Source organism: Physeter macrocephalus, chromosome 17 (assembly GCF_002837175.3).
Source record: "Physeter macrocephalus isolate SW-GA chromosome 17, ASM283717v5, whole genome shotgun sequence".
In the NCBI taxonomy this organism is placed as follows: domain Eukaryota; kingdom Metazoa; phylum Chordata; class Mammalia; order Artiodactyla; family Physeteridae; genus Physeter; species Physeter macrocephalus.
In genome coordinates, this window is record NC_041230.1 from 23,150,268 (window position 1) to 23,161,508 (window position 11,241).

The following is an 11,241-nucleotide window of genomic DNA, read 5'->3' on the forward strand; positions in this document are numbered from 1 at the left end:
CTTTAAGGATACTGATGGGAAACTCCCCCATATGATTTCTTAGGTCCCTTTTACCTCGCATAAGGTTCTGTCCTCTGTCTCGACACCACACACATGTACACCAAACGTAAGTGATTTTCAGATGCACAGTCACCCTCCACCCCCTACACTTTAGCACCTCTGAAGTCAATGGCATTTTCCTCTCTATTGGCCTGGATCTATGTTGACTTCCTTCCGAGAGCATTTGCATCTGTGGTGCAAGGTACCTGAAACACCTGCATGTGAAACCTCTTTACCGTGACTTCTCAGCTTGAGGATTTTGGACCACACGGTGTGTGTTTAGACCCCAAACCTGGGTGAGTACCAGTTTGCAGTTCAAATCCTAGAGTCCGCACTCTCCACTCAGTGTCAAATTCGATTCTTGCCTTTCCTCACTGTCCCTTTCTACAAAGCAGGTTTTATTCTATGTGGACCGTTACATTGGGAGGTAACTCTTTGCTCTCCCAGCTTTTTGCTGGAAACTCCTACTAAACTCCCCAGGTTGGGCATTTTTTTTCTTTCTTAGTGAATATTTGGTGCATCTAACAGTTGACAGTAGCATTTTATATTTGATGGAAGACCTTGTAAAATCAGTATGATCTTCTTTACTATCACAAAAGAATGGCAGCCCTTTTCACTTTTCCATGTAACACTTTAATTATCCACCTGCCCAGACTTCCAAGAAATCCAATCTCTCCCACTTCAAGTGTCCTTCTCCTGGAATAAATTGAGACACTTGAAAACTTTCTTTTTCTGAAGGCGTCGGTCCGTGTCTAACCTCCAGGAAGGAGGCGGGTTGGGCCACTCCAGGTGTTACCACATGGCATTGCTGTTGAATACGTTCGGTGTAGTGCAGTGAATGCTTGTCCGCTGTTCTTTGCCGAGCTAGATCTCGGCTCAGGCCAGTGTGGTGCGCCAGGTTAAGGTCCCCAAGTTACAGCCTCACCCTGATAATAGCCTCAGCCACATGGTTTAGGTCTTCAGGGACTACTAGCCTGATAGGCATATGGGGTCCAAACCAGCCTGTACCATCAGCTCCTGCCCTGTGCTGAACCCAGGTCATTGGTCCAGAGTCCACTTCACTTGGGGGCCTGACAGCAGACTTCGGTTAAGGGCATCCCAATCCATTGTCCTTCAGATGGGGAGGGGTCGAGCATTCAATCTCTTCTACCCAGAGGTCCCACCTCCTGCCGGGGCCATGTCTACGTAATCCAGAAAGGCCATTCAAGGGACCGTTGCCTTACAAATGAAAACCAACCCCAGGCAGTGATTGCTGGTTCCAGCCCAGGATCCTCTCCATGGTGATCCCCAGTTCTCCAGCTTCCCCGGGGAGCGGCTCAGTACAGATACTCTTGGACCGTGAGCTCCTTCAGGGTGAAGCCCCGGGGGGTGGGCTTCCGGAGCTGGTTCTCCTCCAGTCTCTTCTGCAGGGACACAAAGTCCTTGCCCAGCACGTAGGCCAGGCGGGCCATGGCGTCCAGCAGCGGGGCGTAGTAACGGTGGCCCTCCCGGGCCTGCAGGCACTGCAGAGCCCTCTCCCCGGCGGCGAAGGCCTCGGCGGGGCGCTCCAGGTCGCGGTGGCACACCAGCATGGCGCACAGGGACGGCACCACCATCGCGGGGCAGTGCAGCGTCAGCTTCTCCTGGAGCGGCACCGTGCGCACCAGGATGTCCAGGGCCTTGGTGTACTGCCCCGCGCGCACGCAGCCGAAGGCCTCCTTCAGCTCGGGCCGCGTGAGGAAATCGATGAACTCGCGCGAGCGACGCACGCAGCGGATGGCGTAGAGCAGGCCTAGGTACTCTTTGAGCGCCAGCTTGCGCTCGGAGATCATCTCCGGGGTGAAGTTCCCCATCAGGTGCTTTTTGGGGAAGACGACATCTTCGATCTCTTCCCGGAAGGTCTTCAGGAGTTTCTTCTGGAGCATCTCGAAGTCTGAATAACGTCGTTCCAGGATGGCCTTGTTGCTGTCAAAACTCCCCGTCTGGATGACGACAATTTGGTACATCTGCGGTGCAAAGAGAGAGGGCCTTTGACTACACCCTCACGGAGGGTTTGAACTCACGGAGAGAGCCCGGGAAATAAAATAAAGATGACCGTCATTTAAAGCATACCCTGGAAATGGGTGATGGTTATCTGCAATTCTGTTTTAAATTGCCATCAGCGTTGGCTGAGCTGTAACAGCGAATCGTGACAAGCGTCAACCGGAGAATAACAAACACAGCGACCGTGGAGGCATCCTGGGGCAGAAAGGGCGCACAGGAACCTGCCGTGCGGGGGGCCTGGGGCGTTCTTGGTTTTACGTGGTCAAAACTGGGCCTCGGGTTCCTGAACTGGGAGGCTTGGATAAATAAGATCTGTGTCTTCCAGGTGTGGAACTCCTGGGAGACGGTTTTAGGTGATATACTGGCAGTGATGTCATAAGTAAGAAAACTATTCTTTTCTCTTCTCTTTCAAGAGAATGCTGATTAAGGACACAGACTGCCTGGCTTATAATTCCAGCCCACCACGGTCTAGCTGTGTGGTTTTAGGTAGGTACTTTAACCTCTCTGAGCCTCCGTTTTCTCATCCAGAGAATGAGGATAGTAGCCTGCCTCACTGGGTGAGGAGTCAATGAATTAATGCCCTGAAACCATGAAGTGCAGTCAGCACTCAGGGTCAGCTGTTATTATTACTCCCATTTGGGGAATGGTGGGGGGCAAAGAAAGGCCGTGTGGCTCTTCCATAGTCATTAACCTCTCCCCCAACATAGGCTGAAATTCCCTTCCAAAGAAAACAGCCCCAAGCCCAGCTTTCCACCAGCCATGGTAACCAGCTAGAATTTAATAACAGCCCTGAGCTTTCCTTGTATTTACTTTTATAATGACCTTTCCTTATGCCGTGTGATACTGGTTTTCCATTTAAGGTATTTCCCTTTGAAATAAATCTATTCAGTGTTTTTAAAAAGTGATCCACTTTAAAGAAAAAATGAGGTACACAATAAAAATGATATGAGGATATCAAAAACAATGAAGAAGGGACACAGATGATAATACTGGGTAACATGGGATTAAACTGGGCAGTTTGCTTCTTAGGCTTAGGCACCTTGACTCTCCAATCCTCACGGTGCTGAGCGTGAAATCTCACTTTTGCACCATTTTTTGCCAGAAGACCTCTGTGAGTTAAAGTGTGTCAATCCATTTCCTGGTCAGGGAGACTGAGGTGCCACCAGCCTTGCCCAGGGCCGGGAAGGGGGCCGTGAAGGCGCGCCATCACTTTTTGGTCTCTGCTTACCACAAACTTGGAGACTCTCCCCTCCTCGATGCGGGCAGAAGCGATCTCGAAGAGAAGTTTGACGTGCTTCCAGCAGTGTTTCTGGGTCCGCCAGTACTCCTGTAGCTCCCGCGTGGTCATGCTGGAGTTGGAGCTTTGGCTGCTGGGGGCATCTGGAAGGACCGCACGCTTAAGGACTAACACGGGTCAGTGTGCTTTGGGGGCAAGGGCTTGGGCAGGTGGCTGGGTCTGTCTGGGATGAGCCGTGGGAATCTGGAAGCGCTGTGACTATCCCTCTCCTCCATCCCACCTTGGATAGGCCCAGTCGGGCATCAGTCAGACCCCTACACCCAACCAGGCTGAATCCATCTCGCCACGGGCAACCTGGAACAGCCCAGCGTCCCCAAGAGGCTTCTTGGTTGTGAAATGCAGTGTGTTTGTGGTACATCGTCCACTTCTGGCTGTTGTGAAACCCCATGCTCCTGAAGAGCAGGGATGTGGCTGGTTGGTTTCCACCCTCCCTACTGTCGGCTGAGCGCACACCGGCGGATGATGGGGGGAGCTTTGAGGATGCTGGGCTCCAGGTTCAGCTTGGCCGGCCCTTCCTCTCTCATTGCATTTCCCACACTCCCTGCTTTTTCTTGCACATGCCACTTCTTCTGCCTCAAATGCCATCCTCTTTTCCTGCCTCAAAAAGTAACAGTGTTTCTTAAACCTCACTTGAGCCCTAGGCCATTCTGAGAATGCTGGGAAAGATTAGAATCCTTCCTCCCGGCAAATGCACAAACCACTGTACATTTTATTTCAAGGGACGTGTGTCCCGGGAGCCCTTCTCCAATGCGTCCTTCAAGACCCAACCCATATATCATTTCAACTGCCCTTTGGTGTTAGAATAAGAGCCTCCCACCTTGTCCCTGTGCCTTTTCCATGGCATCTTACATTATTTTCTACAGATCCGTTTCCTTACTAAACTTGAAGGCCAGCACGGTGTTTGATTGTTCCTGCTTCCCCAGTGCCTGCGTAGGGCCAGGAACAGAGCAGGAGGTCAGCCAGCACATCTTGAAGGGTTGCATGCATATGGCAGACGTGTGCTCCAGGAGCTGGCGCTATAGCAGACACTGTCAGTGCCCGGCCATGCCCCCTCACTGGCATTGACTGTTTTGGAACATCCCACTGGCTTCTATCGGAAGCACCTGGGACTCTCCCCCGAAGGCTTTTTTGGGCCATTGCAACATGTTGTGGAGCATACCTCTGCCAATGGAGGATGGGAGCAGGGGATAGCAGCCTGGCCTCCTCGCCGCTGGGATGGGACAGCTCTAAGGTGTGCTCCATACGGCCTCCCAGACACCCCCCGTTGGGACTGAGCCCTAATTGCTCACAGTGGTAATCTTTTCATCGACATCCCGTACTGGTTTCCTGTCCTTCCTTTCCTCGGTTTCCCACTCCCCTGCCATACCTCCTGGCATTGTCTCCTGGATAAACCACTTGCACCAAATCCCTGTCTCAGTGTCTACTTTGGGATCACACAAGTTAAGTGAGCTGCCCTGTTTCTCATGGCATCCACTGAAGTATGCACATTTGTATTTCAAAAGTCTTCAAACCTCTATCCCCCCGACCAAGCCCCAAGCCTCAAGCCCACCTAAGTGCTCTTCAGGTCCTGGACGTGGGAGGTCTGGGCCAGGGGCTGATGCTTCCGGCTTGGTCCCTGCCATGCACTGGGATATGGGTCTTGTCCATCCAGGGCTGCTGGCGTGCTTGGGACTTGCCATGCTCCAAGGCTGCCAGGAAAACAAGAGAGAACGGTGAGCGCCCACTTGTGTTGGGGTTCCTGGCGGGTCCTGGGGTGCTCAGAGCCCCCACTGCTGAGCCCTCCACTGCCCACCTAGCCGTCCGCCCAACTGCCAGATGCTGAACCTGGGCCTGGCCCTTTGCTGGACTGATCACTCCAGGGCTGAGCAGAACCTTCTCTCATAGTTAGGATCCTTATATTATCGAGTTGCTCTGAATTTTTTTTTTTTTTTTTTTTTTGCGGTACGCGGGCCTCTCACTGCCGTGGCCTCTCCCGTTGCGGAGCACAGGCTCCGGACGCGCAGGCTCAGCGGCCACGGCTCACGGGCCCAGCAGCTCCGCGGCACGTGGGATCCTCCCGGACCGGGGCACGAACCCGCGTCCCCTGCATCGGCAGGCGGACTCTCAACCACTGCGCCACCAGGGAAGCCCGAGTTGCTCTGAATTTTAAATGAGGTGACTTTAAGCAAAGGCGGTAGCTTAATGATTACTTGAGAGAAAGCTGCTGGCTTGTCCAGCAAAACCAATATTTCATTTCATATCACATGTATAAATAAAATCTCAGTGTCCAAAGCAAGGAGGCTGGTACGCATCCTTCCCTCTTCTCTCTCTTTATCTTTAAGCAAACATTTACTAGCAACTTGTTATACCCACTTCATATACACGCAGGCTCTTCACACCCCCCTATCTGATTTGACACCCACGATAATCTATCGTGGCTCCAATAACAGAGAAGGAAACTGAGGTTTAGCCTGAGGTCACGTGACTGGGGAGCGTGACCAACCAGCAAAGCCAAATACCTGTGGTGTGCAGGCTGCACGCCCTGCACGCAACACCCACTCTCTCACTTCATCTGGATCTGTGCGTGGTCGGAGTTTTTCGTCTCCCTTTCATGGTAAAAGAACTGAGACTTTGAGCTGCCCAGGATCGAGAGCTGGTAACTGGTGGGCAGGGCACACACGCAGGCCGGTCTGACTTCAGAATCCTCTCCCTGGTACTCAGGGGACAGTGGGTAGCAGGAGTCCTGGGGTTCATTTTATGCATAACTCTGTCTGTGACCCAGGTAAGTGAACAAGATGAGCTGGTGCCTGGAAGCGATTTAACTTCTCTGAGCCTCAGTTTCCTACAAAAGGGGCACAATAACCTTCACGAGGCTGGTGTGAGTGTTAAGTCAGGCACACCGTGCGAAGCGCCAGATCGGGGCTGTGCACATACCAGATACCGTATCAGTCCCTTTTAGGAGTGCCTGACCCGTGATAGATGCTCCAGGAAATGTTTGAGAAATAAATGGCTGAATTAAGATGTAAGTTGGAATACAAGTTAAAATGTCTGAGGCAAATTAGAAAAAGGGCCAATTAAAACACCAGCTCAGATGGAGCGAGTAGCTGGGGTGCCATTTAGGCACAGAAGTTCAAAATAAGAAGGGTGCAAGTGACCTGACCTCCTTCCTAACGTGCTCTTGCCGTGTCGGGTGAAAGGAACCCTGGGGCATTCTCCAGGGGGCTCTGTGCTGGTGTCCAGTTGGGGGGGGGCTCTCAGGGACCCTCTGTCCAGCCTCATCCTATACAGATGGGAAACCGAGGCACAGAGCAGCGCATGGCTGGACCAGGGCTGCACTCGCTTGAGAACCCTATAGCTTTCTCCCCTTGAGGAGTCAGGCCTTCCGTCCTGACCAACTGTGGGTCCGTAGACAAGTTATTTAATATCTCCAGTCCTCGGTTTTCCCGCCTGAGAGGTGTGGCCACCAAACCTCTCCTAAATGATGGATGGCTAGGAACAGGTTCCCTATATTCTGATAGGTGCCCAGGCAAGATAGCGAGTGGTCCACACACTCTTCTCCAATGGACTTTGGGTAGCCAGGACTCCTGGGGGCTCAGTGATTCCTGTGGGCACTCCTATGCACCTGCTTCAGTTAGCCCATCTGTAAAATGGGTGATGGCGAGTAGAATTGGCCTCAATGGTCCCAGCCCTTCCAGCTCTGCTGTCTTGGTCAGGCAGCTGGTGCCAGGTCAGAAGCAGGGCACTGTTTGCCCAGAGACCCCACGAGACCCCAGGAATGATGGCCTTGGCTGGGCATTCCAGCAAAGACCTGGGAAAGCTGAACATGAACCCAGAGCTAAGAATAAATATCAAATTCAGCAGCCAGAGCCAGCTCCCTTAGGTTTTCTTTTATGGGATCGGCTGCAACTGGAAAGTGGCAGGGAGAAAGTTGTCACCGGTGCATCTATGGTGTCTCTAGTCCTCAGTTTCCCCAGCTGTGAAATGGGGAAAGCAATCCTGTGACTCCAAAAGCTCTTTGGGGACGGCTGTACACGGTGTTCTGTGGGCCCCTCCCTCCCATCTCTACACCCCACAGAGCAAAGATTTCTAGGCTTTACAACAAAATATGACAAGTGTTGGTACTCCTGGCTTGGGGGCCTGTCCTTGGCCCAGCGGACAGCAGCTGCCCAGCCCCTCCACCATCCAGCTCCGGGAGCTGTCACCCTTGTTCCTTCCTTCCCAGGTGCCCTGAGCATCCCTTCTCCCTCTAAGGGATGCCTGCCATGTCCAGCCTTCTTCTGATGGGCACACAGGGCCCCCTTCAGAGCCCATGCTACCTCTCTGAGGGGGCAGGAGGGGACATTCCATCAGGGGTGAAACTCCAGCAGAGTAAAGCACCCCGGTCCAACCTAGGAGACAGAAGATCCTAGACACTGGATGGGCACACTCCCGAATGTGAGCACGCATCAGAACTTCCTCAGGGGCGGGGGTAGAGGTGGAGGTGCCGAGGGGCAGGTTTCCTGCTCCCAACATCAGAGAGTCCCATCTCGCAGGTCCCGGGGTGAGCCCTGGGTTCTGCATTTTGCACCAGTCCCGAGGGCTATGCCGATACAGGCGTTCCCTGGCACCACTTCTTGAGCAACACAGGTTTGGTGGATTATTCCCCAGCTCAAGAGAGGTTGGAGAAGCATCTGGCACTTCAAAAGGAATTGAGGAGATGGAGGGTCGAGGAGCCGCTCCCTGCTCTACCCCAATGCGCTGAGGGGAGTCCTGCGTCTCTGTCACCAACCCTTCTCCCTACCACCCTGCCCCCAAGAGGTACCGAGGGACGGTTACAGGAGGAGGGGTCTCAGGCCACAGGTGGGCAGAGGCCCACTGAGCTTGCGATCAGACACTGACCTGAGGTCTCTGGTCCTGTGCGTGTCCAGGGGTCCAGGAGGGATGTCACAGGGCCCCCTCCAGCTCTCTGTTCCAAGCTCTGGGCGAGCAGGCCAGTGGCTGCCACTTAGCTAAGCTTCCGGTATGAAAACAGGAAATAAGCTGTGTGACCCGCTCCTGGTTGCCCCAGCCCATTGGCTGATGAAAGATGGTAGTGAACTCAACTAACAGACAGTCTGAGGCTGCCCTGCCGGGCAGGACTTGGCCGGGCAGGGCGGGCCTGGATCTCAGTTCCCACATCAGCCTGTCTGACCCTCAGGGTCCTTGACAATCTCTGGCATTTCGGACATTAGTTCCCAAAGCTCTTTAATGTTCATTATCCTACCCTAGTGAGCTAGGCATGATGGGGGCCATCCTGCTCTAAGGACAGATGGGGAAACTGAGGCTTGGAGCAGAGAGCTGGTGGGATGCAAAGCCAGGGCCCGATTGGGGGCGGGTAGACTCAGAGTGCCTTTCTCTGGCGGAAGCTGCATCCCACATGCCGGACAGAAAGTACCAGGGAAGCCAAACCTCTGGGCAGTTGCGTGATTTGTAGCCTACCGTATTGTGTGGCCTGGACTGCAGGAGGCTGGAACAAGACAAAAAATAAAACCTCTCCAGCTCCCCCCGCCCCCCACAAGAAGCCTACCACGTATCTCTCCCCAGCTATGATTCCTCTCCTCCCCAGTCCTGATTTTGATGGGGATTAATTCCTGGCTTTTCTTTGTAATTTATCACCTACTAACAGACCCCAAGACAACAGTTTCATTTTATTCATTTTTGTGTTTTATATTAATTGAGCCACACGTACTGTTTGTATGCCTTGGTGCTTTGCTTCTTTCATTCAGCATTTATGTGAATAAGATTCATCAATTTTTTTGTGTGTAGCTAAAGCTTTTTCATTTTCACTGCTGTATGGCTACATTATTTGAATATATCAGTACTTATCTTTTTTTTTTTTTTGTCTATTGAGGCACATTTGGGTTGTTGCTAGTTTGGGCCATCGTGATCAGTGCTGCTGGGAATATTCTTACACTTTCATCCAATGCACATATTTATCTGAAGCGAAATTACTGGGTCTCAGAGTATGAATAGCTTCAGCTGTACTCAATCATGCCAAACACTTTTCCTGAGTGGTGTGTCGTTTTGCAATCCCACCAGCAGTGTATGAAGGCTCTAGAAGTTCTGCATCCTCACCTCAATAAGATCAATATATTCTCAATAATATCTTTCCCATCCTATGGTTTGCATTTATACTCTCTTATAATGGGGCCTTTTGATAAATAGAAGTTGCCAACTTTAAAGCATTCAACTGTATCAATCTTTTCTTTCATAGCTGGTGTCAGACCATAAGACCATGGACATTACTCCTTTATCGTTCTTTCTGCGACAACTTCACAGGCCACTGTGAGGCTTAAGATGAGTTAAGATGCTCAAAGCACTTAGGACGATGCTGGTATCTAGTAAGCACTGTACAAGGGCGGGCAATTCTTGTTATTCTACAAACCTTTCTAGTTTGCCTTTCTTACTAGCGGCAGTATAATGCCCTTAGAGTAAGTAGATTTTTGTGTATGGTGTGAGGTAGGAGGTCCATGTTTTTTCCCCACATGTTCACCTACTGGCCTTATTTATTGAAATGGCCATCCAATCCCACTGCTTTGCAGTGCCATCACTGTTATAAAAAGAGTATCCACACATGTCAGGGTCTGTTTATCTCAGGGGAAGGGGCATCAGTAGCGTGCCTCTGGCCTGCTAGCTGGTGAGCCCCTGGGGTGCAGGGGCCGTATCTCATTCACCTCCACCTTGCACTGCCCCACAGAACGCCTGGTGTGGCGTGGAGATGCAGGCTCTGTATAGAGGGAGGCTGGAACTACGTCTCTCCTCCTCTCCGAGTCCTGTCCTGGGCCTGGAACCTGTGAGATGTCAGTGTAGACTCTGAGCCCTTCTCTGCAGCCCTGTGTGCCTCTCACCCCCAACCAGCAACCATGGGGAAGAGTGTGTAGAAGCCACTGCTTCCTCTTCTCAGGGTGGGGGATGTTATTTGGAAACCCCCAGACGTGCAGGAGCATCTGGCCTGCATAGGAAGGACCTAGCTGGACCAGAGTAACCAGGAGAGGCCACACTTGGCCACCTGCCGGGTGTTGGCTTTCCTCTGCAGGACAGGGCCCGAGGTGGCAGAGGACCTCTATATGTCTACAAGGACAGGCAGGGCCCCGCTGTCATGGTGGTGGGGGGACAGGAATGGGCACCCCCCCCACTGCACTACTGAAGCCAAAGGGGACACCAAGGGGCCTTGGGAACTCAGGAAGGGAAGTGCTGGCATGTCAGAGTCTAGGTGTCTTCCCTAGAATTCACCCTGCTTGGACCCTTCATTGGCCTCCCCCCGTATTCCGAGTAAACCCAGCAGCCCCCCCACCGCTGAGGCCTCCGTAATCTGCTGGTTGCCCCCTTCTTAACCTCATTTGCCCCCTCCCAGCATCACTTACCACACACCGGCCATCCGGACTGCTTTCTGTTCCTCATATGTGCTTCACAACCTTTGCGCTTGCAATTCCTTCAGCCGTCAATGTCCTGCTCTCAGTTCCTTCCATGACAGGCTCTTCTCTTTCTCATCCTCAGGGTGCAGCTCGATCGTCTCTACTTCGTGCAGCCCTCCGTGACCCCCCGTCAAGAACTATCATTGTTTTGCTTATTTGTTTACTTGTTTAGTGCCTGTCTGGAATGCCTTGATCACGGGGACTTGGTCTGTGGCAGCGCCCTGTCCCCAGTACCCACCGCAGCGCCTGCCACCTAGTGGGTGCTCGGGAATTGTGTGAACGAATGAATGAGTGGGCGAACGCAGAGAAGTGGAGATCGGTCTGTGACTCCAGATCAGCCCTGACTCACCGTGCGACCTGGGCGGGCCACTGCCCTCTCTGAATGTCAGTTTCCTTAATTGCGACGTGAGATTAAGTTAAGGATCCTCCCAGCACCAAAGCATTCCACACTGGGCAGATAACAATACTCTA

The 11,241-nt window shown here is 52.5% G+C and overlaps 1 protein-coding gene across 1 annotated transcript; it reads right to left on the reverse strand.

The window, feature by feature from the left end:
• Window positions 1-1,355: 1,355 nt before the first annotated feature.
• SNX20 (sorting nexin 20) lies at window positions 1,356-10,733 on the reverse strand. Its single transcript, XM_055079219.1, is given in 6 exon segments — window positions 1,356-2,024; window positions 3,290-3,441; window positions 4,908-5,046; window positions 7,595-7,725; window positions 8,216-8,330; window positions 10,716-10,733. Coding segments are annotated over 6 exon segments (1,224 nt in total).
• Window positions 10,734-11,241: the final 508 nt, after the last annotated feature.